The sequence below is a fragment of the Panulirus ornatus genome, chromosome 11 (genome assembly GCF_036320965.1).
Source record: "Panulirus ornatus isolate Po-2019 chromosome 11, ASM3632096v1, whole genome shotgun sequence".
Classification (NCBI taxonomy): Eukaryota; Metazoa; Arthropoda; class Malacostraca; order Decapoda; family Palinuridae; genus Panulirus; species Panulirus ornatus.
In genome coordinates, this window is record NC_092234.1 from 2,507,065 (window position 1) to 2,519,331 (window position 12,267).

General features: G+C 44.9%; 1 protein-coding gene across 2 annotated transcripts in view; it reads left to right on the forward strand.

The window, feature by feature from the left end:
• GEFmeso (Guanine nucleotide exchange factor in mesoderm) overlaps window positions 1-12,267 on the forward strand; it is a 360,741-nt gene that overhangs the window by 90,684 nt on the left and 257,790 nt on the right. Inside the window, exon 1 of one of the 2 annotated variants that reach the window (XM_071666346.1) lies at window positions 1,642-1,938. The exons of the other annotated variant lie outside the window; for it this stretch is intronic. Coding sequence (XP_071522447.1) covers window positions 1,851-1,938 — 88 coding nt within the window. The 5' untranslated portion in view covers window positions 1,642-1,850. Of the gene's footprint in view, window positions 1-1,641; window positions 1,939-12,267 lie in introns of those variants that run through there. 2 annotated transcript variants of the gene reach the window in all.

Below are 12,267 nucleotides of genomic sequence, written 5' to 3' on the forward strand. Positions count from 1 at the left end.
AGTCAGGACGAACATACACCGCTGTTACCTGCTGCTCTCAGAGATGCCTTGTAGCAGAGTTGTGGCCAGCCACCAGAACAGCATCCACCACATCACAACAGCATCCACCACATCAGGACAGCATCCACCACATCAGGACAGCATCCACCACATCAGGACAGCATCCACCACATCAGGACAGCATCCACCACATCAGGACAGCATCCACCACATCAGGACAGCATCCACCACATCAGAACAGCATCCACCACATCAGAACAGCATCCACCACATCAGAACAGCATCCACCACATCAGAACAGGCCCATCCTAACCATTGTGAACATCATTATTAATCTGTACATTAATCATTATGATAATATTAATAATAATATCAAGAATGATTATCATTATTTTATTATTATTATTATTATTATTATTATTGTTATTATTATTATTATTATTATTATTATTATTATTATTATTGCTGTTATTATTATAATTTAAGAGTAACGATGTAAACAGTCGTAATGATAATCTATGTTAATATTAGTCTTCAACATACAGATGTTCCTCACAGTTAATTGTGTGTGAGCAGCGGGAGGAGGGAGGGAGGGAGGCAGTTACATGTACTAGTGAGCACCGCACGACTCACACTCCGGGTGATTTTCACAATGCGACCCTCATGGTGAGCGTAACCTGAGCCGGGCGACCGTACCCTCCTGCCTGATGGAGTATGACCAGCCCAGCCTGCCTGTTCCGCCCATGGGGGTTACCTACGTCTTATATGCCATCACCCGCTGCCTGACGAGGCACGAAACCTGGGTGACGGTGGCCCTGTCTGTAGGGCCAGTCAGCACGGAACACTGCGTACGTATTTGTGCTGAGCAGTCCTTTGTGTGGTGCGAAGTTCCTGGCCCTCTAGGGGCATGTGGTCAAAGTGCAGATGTGGTCCTGCGTCGTCATATTGCTTTAGGATACACGGCACCTCTGCTGACTCACACCAGTTTTTCCTCGTGTGTATGTGTATACAGACCTGACTGCTCCCATCAGAGGATGTGGTGGTAAAGGCTATCATTATTATGTATCAAACTGACCTTCATTATCTGAAGGGAGTGAGTTGGATCGACTATTCGTGTGTAGTTTGTGGTGCACCTCACACTGTCACAATAAACGTTCGTGCAACACGTCAACAAATAATCATGAAAGATATTTACCCTCTTGTTTTTCGTGTGTGTGTGTGTGTGTGTGTGTGTGTGATCGCCATCTTGGTGAATCTAACCGACCCTCACAACCCGGATGATTAAAGAGGACTCACGTGCTTTTTAAAACTCAGAAGGAAAGTGTAGATAACCGGTGCACTGTGTTGTATGTTTCTGAACCTCATTTACTATGTATGTAGTGTTGTGTGCGTACGTGTCGAAGCTCTGGCTTATGTTCATCGCAATTATGTTTTATAGATAAAACGGAGAGAAATCGGTGCCTTGAGGTATCTCATGACATCATTTTTCGTACATCCACTCATGGTTTGTGGAGAAAAATTTTGATATCTTGAAGCTATTTTCGGAAAAATGTTTATTCACGGTGGCGACATGTGGCAAGATTTGAGTCAGAGTTGTTAGGGGGTGAGGCGACCCTCTGGCCGGTCGCCCTCCCCGTCTCAGTGTTTGACCGTGGTGTGTGGTGAGCGTAGTGTGTAACCCTGCTGCTCCCCGTGTACCTCACTGCCCATGGAGTATACGTAATGTACCGGCAGATACTCATGTATTATGTTGAGGCTACGTGAGTGTCGGTGGGTGTAGAGTGGTGTTCACTATGGAACACAGCGTGTGGGTGATCTAGTGTGTTGTTGTAGTGTCACATGGTGCGGAGATGACGGAGGAGGAAGATGCTGCTGCTGCTGCTGCTTCCACTGGGAGTTCAGGTCACCATGACGACCTGCTACCCCTCCGTGACACAGGTTAGTGCTATATCTCTCGCCATGGTCAAGCACCTTGACCCAATACAAACTTCGCATCGTCACGAAAACTAAAGTTGTTCATTATGGTTGAACCTCATGTGTACGACTGTACAACTGTTAGCACGACGACGGTACGACCCTTCAACATCATGTTACGACCCTTGGATGTGGTAGCTTGTCGTTTGACCTGACCCCAAAGAGGCCATTACACCCAGCAGTCGTACCGTCGCCAGTAACTGCTGTGTTCTATTGTCCAAAATACTCTTACTTAACCTGACTTAACTACCTCTCGCACAGGAAGACAGTTAATTGATAAAAGCTGAACGAAATGGTAAGTAATGTGTGAACAGAGACGCAAATCGCCCGTCATTAGGTACTCTAAATCTTAAAGCGAGTTAAAAAAGAAATGGACAAGTACAGGAATGTTGCCGCACAAAGACAATACATTTTGAAAATGTTAGTGACACGTTACTTGCACACTAAATCTCCAGCAGAGCGGCAACACATCAGCACAAGATATGTGTGTGTGTGTCATTACTATTGTGTGTAACATGGAGAGAGAGTTACGCACGCTCGTGTTGCATCGTCTCTTAACCTTGCATGTATATATACCACGTCTTCACCTTCTGTGTGTTGATGGATGGACGACGGACCCTAAACTCCTTTATTGAAAGGGTCCTGCAGTCACCCTAGGAGGTCCTACAACTCATGACAGCGCTACTTCCAGTGGAAGGGAAATGAGGAACTGTAATGGAGTGAGAATTTTTTAAAGAGCTTCTGATCCCGATGATACAGCCTCGCAAACATGACTGTTAACTCATGGTTTAACCTGAAGTAGGCAGAGGCCGGTAACACCACCACATGTATAAACACACTCAGGTATTTCTTATATATATATCTTTCTTTTCTTTCATACTATTCGCCATTTCCCGCGTCAGCGAGGTAGCGTTAAGAACAGAGGACTGGGCCTTTGAGGGAATATCCTCACCTGGCCCCCTTTGTTCCTTCTTTTAGAAAATTGAAAAAAAACGAGAGGGGAGGATTTCCAGCCCCCCGCTCCCATATATATATATATATATATATATATATATATATATATATATATATATATATATATATATATATTTATATATATATATATATTATTTATATATATATATATATATATATATATATATATATATATATATATATATGATCCCCCCCCCTGCTTACGCCAGGTACCCATTCATCGACCAGTGCCAAAGGAAAGGAGGAACATCTAGTGTAGCTGTGAATCGTCTCACCCGTCCGGGAATCGAATCAGGATCGTCAGAAGTCGCATTGCTCACTCCACTGTTGTCTTTATGAAAAAAAAAATGAATTAAAAATAGAATAAAACTCTTGCATACTTATAGATTTAACGTCTGTCAAATGCTAAGTGATGGGTAATTCAGTAATCTTATGTATTCGTTAACCATTCATCTTTATACTGATTTTTGTGTGCGATTATGACTGTATGATCATAGTGTCGGTGTGTTGTTTATATGTTAGTGTCTGAGCATGTTTAGTGGTGCTGAATATGTTTTTGCTGGGAATGTATATGTTGCTTCTTTATGAGCAGTGGTTGGCCATCTTGTGTGTGTGTGTGTCTGGTTGTAACGTCTCACGCAGCTTACTGATGAACCATGTTAACAAGTGGAGAATGTGTGCGTAACCTATTAGGGTGATGTTTTTGGGGTCAGCAGAAGCTTCAATTGAGATTTAGGGCCTCTGGGTCACTCTCTTAGGGCTGGACCTGAACACAAGCCATAGGCCAGTGTATCTTGACGTGTTTACAAGTGACACCAGAAGGTTGTCCGAGCAGCTACAGGAGGTGAAAGTCTACTGTTGATTGTTGTTAAGCAGACCACACTGGGCTCGGGGTCTTGCTGTCTGCTGAGTGTTGACATCTGTAGTTTGATGTGAGATGTGTTAAGTGGCAGTTAGCCAGCGTATGGTTCATTAATGGAATATATATATATATATATATATATATATATATATATATATATATATATATATATATATATATATATCATGAATGTCCGACGGGTTATGTTCATGGCTAGGGTATCGGGCACTGCTGGCTCACAGTTTACCTTCACTTTGTTGTGCTGAGGGAAAACCACAAAAGTCGTCACATCTTTACTGAAGTTGAATTATTTATGGTGTGTAGGGCGGATAAATATGTGTAAATCTTGTTAATATGTTTAGACTGTTGCTTTTGCAAATATTCTGCTTGCTAGACGCACTTCCCTGTTAATGTAGCTTATCCAGTCAAGAATTATTAGCACACACACACTTTCTGTCTGTCTCTCTCTCTCTCTCTCTCTCTCTCTCTCTCTCTCTCTCTCTCTCTCTCTCTCTCTCTCTCTCAGAGGAGATAAATAAAGAGATGAAGAAAGACTTGAATAGAGTCTACAAATGGGCACAAATTAATGTGTTGGAATATGACGAAGGTAAGTTTCTAGGAAATATATCATGGAATGGCCATCAACACCTTGATGCAGCCGTGTTGAGGCCCAGCAAGGACTGTGCTTGACAGTGAGTTATAATAATAATCCATAATTAATGAAGGAAATGTTTAATGTATACTTTAACGACACCGAATAACACTTTTGGCTACCGACCAAACAACGGAATTATACAAGTTAGGAAACAAAGTTAACAGTGAGAAAATCATGGAAATGGAAGGTAGGTACAGCAACGCTCATGACACACTGGAAGCACTTCAACTTTCCAGTCTGGAAACAGAAACATATTTGATGATTTCCGCATGACAACAAATTTAAGGGATCAAGCAAAAAGCCGTTTTAAGTGAGGAAAACTAACATGGAATGTAACATACAGTATACATGGAGTAACGACATACATAACGTTAGAAACATTAAAGATAAAACTTATGTGCCTCAAGTTAGTCCCAGTTGAACCCAGAATTGACAGTTATGTAATGAGCACAGCGGCAGACAGGACCATTATTTCACATTAAGCCAGAGAGACGTGCAGTGAGCACAACGCGGTCCGCAGTCCTGCATTTTGGTTTAATCCCGTCGTGTGTTCACGTAGGTCGCATAGTTACTCTCTCTTGACTTTATTAACCTCTTGAGCACGATGGTGCGACCCTTGACCTTAACGTTACGACCCTTTAATACGATTGCTTAGCCTTTGACCAGATCCTTAAAGGTCAAGTGAAAGGTCATGCTAATCATACCCTGCCATCCTACAGTCATGCTCAGGGGATTAACGATAGGAATGCTGAAGAGGTCTTAAAGAAAGTTTATTTATCTTAATCGTCTTTCCAGTTGTTTTGATTTACAGATGTTAGAGCGTGTGTGCCTGGCAGAGTTGGGCGAAGCTAGACGCTGGCCTAGTTATCATGCTGTATCTTCACTTGTTACAGTAACTCAACACACTTACTACGTCAGATAACGTATTTGCTTCTAGTCACGTTAAAAAAAAGAAGAGGGATTAGAACCCATGTACTGAACAAGACATAATTGTCATATTGGTGTGCAGTGTGGGTGGTTACAGAAGCCTTTACTGTGGGTACAGGAGCCGAATCAGTGCTTGTGGCTGGCAATGCTGGTACACAATTATCGTACGTCGCTGAGTTATATGAAGATAAGCTCTTTCAGCACGATGGTACGACCCTTGACGGTGTTTACCCTCGCCTGGCTGAACCAGTTACACCCACATTTTCTCTCTAGCTACATTCTGCTCATTGTTTTGCTGCTGAAATTGTGAGTTTCTTTCTACAGCAGAATGGAGAGAGTCAGGCTTGTGGGAAATAAAGGCGCGGGCTTACGGTTTACAGGCGTCTCGACTTCCGTTGCTGTATGTAGATGTTGGCTCAGATGTACTTGAACTGCTCAGCTTGCAGAGATCAGGCGGACCTCAGGGTGTGAGGGATAGATAGCATTGTGAACACTGATCCTGAAGCTCTTGATAGTCTCTCTTTTTTTTTTTTTACCAGAGTTTGTTATACACTGTATCTGTAACCTGTGTTAAGCTACTGCTTCATGAAGCTGGCATTATCCATGTATAACTCGTATATTCAGTTGAATATATTATTTCTCATGTATTATTCTTCTACCAGTATATTATGTTGCTATCTTGGATGGACCCTGACTCTCCTGTTGTTATCTGTCATTACCCTATATATTATATATGTTATCATTTTTATATATCTTTTATATGAAATGTACCATATATACTTGAATGAAAAAATGTCCAATATATGGTCCATGGAAGGGATTGTCATCAGCGAGTTGTGATAGTCATATATCTGGGGTTATGGATGTTGTTAGATCTAATGGCCAGGCACTACTGGCTGGTCATTAAGCCAGAACACATATCGTGCATGTCACACGCATATGCATGGGAAAATAGGTCTGAATTATGGTATGGGATCACTGTCTGCCCTGACCACTACTACTGCTGCCACAGACGAACTGCAGAGAACACAGGTTGTTACGAAAATAAAGTTGTGTGATCTGTACCATATCTGTGTGTTAGTGATTAGCTTCTGTCAATAATTGTGGCAATTAGCAACACTAAGATTGTAATATATATATGTATATCCCCTTTTATCGGGCTCCTGCAGCTCCGAGTGCAGGAGTGGGGTAAGGTGGGCTCCTCTAGGGTGAGAGGGTCCTCGATAACGCCCGCCTCTCCTTCGTCTACTGACGATGATCCACCGTCAGGAAGGTGACGCCTTACATGTGGTTGTGCCACTTGCAGGCGACGACGTGTGGCTACATCGTTATGTATGTGATCAGCCAGCCAACCAGCTACACACAAACATTCCTCAAAGGTGAAAGGTCAAGCGATCACGCCCCAGGGTTCAGGAGTTATGTTTAAGGTTCGTACCGTCGTATTCAAGAGTCGTACCGCCGTGCAGGTGTGGCTAGCCGAATGATCCAGTGGCTCCAGCAGTTACATTATAAAGTCCCGGGAAATGATGATGGTTTTTCTGATGGTGAAGTTAAGGATGAGAGGCCCGGCAGCCATGGTCTTTGCGCCGTCATTTCCGATCTGGAGTTTGGTGGTGGACGCGCACGACGGCGTTGGTGTTGGCTTGCTGGATCGTACACACGGACGGACGGACGGAGGCGGGCCTTGGTCATGCACGGTACACATAACAACTTAAATATCCACCACTTCATCAGGATTGGAAACGAACCAAATATCCGCCTCCGTCCTGGGTTGGATTGGGTTTGCTTGGCTTGAAGTGTGTGTGTGTGTGTGTGTGTGTGTGTGGTCAGAGACCGTTTGGTGCATGACGTCGGGGAAATAACGCTTGTGCGCGTCATGTATTCGTCAAGATATGTTCCCACCGGAATGACTGGACTTCCACCCTAAATGTCACGACAGTACAATCCTTGGGCTGGCCGGCCGGTGTGACGCTTGAACATGACGATAACACCCTGGGGTATGACGGCCTGGCCTTTTGACCTGACCCTTGTGGGTCTGGTAGAAGGCCAGACCATCAGAGCGCAGGATGGTTAGGGCCGTGTTCGAGATGTTGACCAGGATATGCCGGGAGTAGGTCAGTGCCATCCGTGCTCGCTAGGCACGTGTAACAACATACGTCCTCCTGGAGTAGAGTGGTAATCTGATAATCTCACACTCTTACGCCAGCAGTAGGAAGGGTTAATCCGCTTTGTCAAGACTGTGTTTCTTTCAGTGTTGGGTTTCAGAGCAGTGAGAACTTGCCTCGCTACACTTTCAAAAGCTTCAAGTCAAAGATGAAAGTATGAACCTCATACGTACGTAAACATTAATCATTTCTTTCATAAAGTAGGAAGACCCATAGGCTACTGCCATTACTAGTAATCCCGTCATTCTGATGGAAATTATATGGTATTGTGTGGATGAGATAGAGTTGGGGGTGGGACGACTAGGCTTGCTCAGTATTGGAACTTTACGAGTGGGTCAGCTGCGCTGGCTGGCTGCTTGTTATGAGCACTGCTGCCATCAAACTGGTTATGGGTTTTTATCTTGTTGCTTTCAGTCATATCTTGTTGGCTTGAATACTAACTTGACAGGTAATTCAAGCTGGTTTTCTGACTGGTTGATGTATATTTTTTCTCGCATCGTCAGTCTTGAAGTGTAAAAGATAAATTTATATCGAATGGCAAGTGTTGCCACGCAGGGGAGCTCCCTGACCGTGTGTCAATTTGTCATTGTTCCTCCGCTCCCTACCATCACCCTATTATCTTAATTCTTCTTTTGAAGTCTGGATTCGCCTCTATTCCCATCTGATGACGCACGTCTCGGGTGATGGCCGGAGCTGTCATGAGATTGCATTATAAAGGGCACAAGTTGTCACTACTTCCTCTCTCTAAAATGTCACACATATCAACATTTTGGAACGACAATGCCCAGCCTGCCTGCTAACTTGGCCTGTATCTGTATATATTGTTTTCTACATCATATAAACCAATACATACGACACACAGGGGTTGTGATATTACGTATAGGAATGCTTTGCATAGTGAAGTTCTTGAATGGTCTGGTGAAGGACTAAAATAAATACAATAGCGAACGAAGCAATGAAGATCATAACTAATACGTGAGATCACTCGTCCATACTCATAGCCTTATAGACCTGATAGACTGTCATGTATCTGTTAATACATACGTGGTGAGGTTACGTTGTATTATGTTACCTGGGAAGTTCAGGTGCCTCACAAAACCTTCCTCATGTGGAAAGTGTATAGCGGGAAGAAACGACATGATTGGCCGAATAGATGTCTTTATCGCTTATCACGGACTGTTGTGTGACCGCGAGGGAACGGTTCTAAGATTGTCTGTTGATCCCGGACAACTTTCCCCAAGCACGTTTCCCCGCAGTGTATCAGTTCCTCGGGTTTACGGCTCGATCGTGCTAGGTAAGTCTGAATAACCTTGTTGTGAGCATATTACATCGGGGAAGCTGCGTCATGTTTATGATAAGCTGGGGAAGGTTAGCACTCATGTCCTTATCATGTGTTTCAGGGTTAGGCCCTGTAGTGTGTCGCTATGATTGTCCATAAGTATTTGTCTGCTACGAAAAACATAAGAATTATATTAACAGACAGATATACGGGATTAGAAAAATCAGGAACATGGTCTATACAGGAAGTAACGGGTCGTAATAGGTAGGTGTGTGTAAATAATGACATAATAACTAGGTCTGTTTAGATGACTGGACATGACTTTAAGGTGTGTGAGTTGCGTATCACAGTAGCTGTAAGTGTGTGTGTTGCTGGTTGCCTACTTCCTCAGGGGTCAAGGATTCCCCGTCTAAGTCCGTGTTTACGACCCATGAACACACGAACCAGACTGTTTGGGGTATGTTAAGGCGACGAACAACCTTTGCCTCGTGTCTCATATTCAGTCCGTTGAAGCACGACGGAACGACCCTTATTGATGCAGTAAACTTTGACCTGACTCGTAAGGGTCATGCCAGAGTCGTCGTACCCAAGGGTTGTCCCGTCGCCCACAAGAGTCGTTCCGGTCACGTCTGAGGACCCTACCATATACTTCCTCTCTGGCCCATTATGATGACATGGTTCTCGTGGAAGGCTGGCGGTGAGTGTTGTATGGGTCGCCTGCCACCGGCGTTGGCTACAGTTAGATGGATAATGAGATATAAATCACGAGGAGAACCCTGGAGGGGTGGCGTGTCTAGCGCTTCCTCTGGTGTGGCCAAGGTTACCTCCTACCATCAAGGTGCTGCTTGCCACCCGCCTGGCGGGGAGGTGTTCCCTGGAAAGACGTTTTGGCTTGGCTTCGAACTTGAGGGTTCTGGTGAGGTTGACCATCTTGAGTCACTCATGATGTAGTAAAGTGCCACACTTATTCATCGTACGTTAAGGTCGGGGTCACTGTGACCTTCCCCTTCCTCTCCCAAGTGTAGGATGTGACGTGTACAAATGGTTCACAGTCATTTGTCTATTAAAAGTCGGTCGTCTGAAATCCATTTAAGGGATATTAAGATTCTTCTTTAATAACACAGCTCCTATGAACTTGTTACTTTTATTTTTTTCAGTAACCTTTGAATTAATCAGTTAATGTGGACAGTGACGTAATACCGAAGGCAAGAGCCGAGTTGATCATACAGCCAGCGGGAAGACTTGGTCTCACACCCAGGCTCTGGGTTAGAGGAGCTGCCCAAGTTGGCACCAGGTACTCGCCAGGTAGACCACCACCACGTCCTTGTGTCCTGGTGGGAGGCTATGGTGTCCACGTTAACAAGTAGCGCGTCTGTCTTTGGGGAATTACTTTACTGTAGCGGTTGCGATGCGTAATGACGAGGGTCGTTGCTGTGGTTGGTCAGCTGCGGGTGTTGGCGGGGTGGTGGTGGTGTTGCTGCGTCAGCTTCCTGGGTCAGTCTTTGCGTGCGTTGCGGCTGTGATTTCTCGCCGTTACGTGGTGGCGTTGCGTAGGTCGGAGCGTCGTGCGCGATGTCCAGCTGGGAGTGTGTGTGTGTGTGTGTGTGACGTGGTTGGTTGTTACTGGCGGTCGTAAATGCGTTGTACGACTCTTGGATATGCTCGCTTCATCGTGGAGTTGTGGAGTTGTTTGTGGGGTTTCGTGTTGTTTCGCCACGAAGCCGACCTTCGACCAGACCGTCGTCAGTGTTACCTGATCCATCTGGCTGTTTAGTGCCTCACCATCCTCACCCAGGACCACCTGGCCGACACTGATACCGCTTGATCCATCAAGCTGTTCGTCCCGTTCATGACAGTGGGAGGAGGCACGGCAGAGACTAGTCGTATTCTGAAAACTGTTATGTGGTTTGTATATTTGATTCTGGCCGGATGATGGGAGGGTACATATATGAGCTGATGATGTCTATAATGGGTTATATGTACGACGAGATTCAATCTGCATTCAGCTGCGCTTGATCCCTCTGAAGGAGATTATATTCATGGTCAGATAAGGCAGGAGATCCTCATGTATTTCCCGGTATTGAGTTAGAAATATTTCCAATATCCGCGTATTGAATATCTTCAGCCTCTCACAGGATTTTAGATCTTGAAATAGCCAGACGTGAACTGAAGACCAGATATTCTTGCCAGTCTTGTAGTAAGAGCCTTCCAGACGTACCTGAGTACTAGTAGTACCGTGATGGACGTAGTACATGTAATGTGGGTAGCACAGTAGTTCTCGCTTGTCTCCTTCGTGAGTGCACAACAGGAGCCAGACTCCTCTGCTGGGAGGATCAGTCACGTGATCATGACGTATGTAAATAATCAACTTCATAGATTTAATGATGAATAAACTTTGTTGATTATATGATCCAGGTCAAGATTACTGGCCAAACCTTATGTTTTGTGTTGATTAGTTTCCTTCATGTTTGTGTTGCGAGGCAGGAGTGTTGCTGGCGTCCGTGAGCCTGCTTGACTGCCACACTCACAAGTAACACACAGCAAGGAAGCCGGAGGTGCTTAGTGTTGTTCAACACACACTCCTTAGTGGCGTCTGGCTGCAACGTAGGGTTCACGTGAGGACGTGTTTATCATTGTTTCTGAAGATGAGGAGGGATTACCGGTAATTATGATGGACATCAACACATCCAAGCGAGAATTATTATTATTATTATTATTATTATTATTATTATTATTATTATTATTATTATTAAGTTAATATGATCATCATTACCTAGGGTCACCCGCGCTCCACGGACGGGAAAAAGCTTTCACGGAAAACGTTTGATATTTGGAAAGATGAGTTTTGTTTGTCCAGTAGCCAGACTCTGGTGCCCTCCGATCTAATTTTGTCCTGTGGCCAGTTAATGTACAGGTGTGTACCTGTACCTTACCTGTACCTGTACCCTGGTGTATCAGGGCAGGTGTGGTCAGCAGGTATGTACCTGTGTTGTGTACCAGGGCAGGTGTGGTCAGCAGGTGTACCTGTGTGGTGTACCAGGGCAGATGTAGTCAGCAGGTGTACCTGTGTGGTGTACCAGGGCAGGTGTAGTCAGCAGGTGTACCTGTGTGGTGTACCAGGGCAGGTGTGGTCAGCAGGTGTGTACCTGTGTGGTGTACCAGGGCAGGTGTGGTCAGGAGGGAACCTAGGGAGAGTGGGTGGGGTGGCCTGGCCTTGTACTGCAGGGAGGCAGGGAGGGAGGTCACACTGCCACCTACTGCCCTTCACCTTCTTCCTTACCCCCCCCCCCCTCCTGCTCCCCCTCCACCTCCCCCCATCACCATGTGAATGTTAACACTAAGTTGTTGTTGACGATGGTTTACTTGATGTTACATGTACATAACGTGTACGTTACCTGGTCATCATAACGTGTACGTTACCTGGTCATCA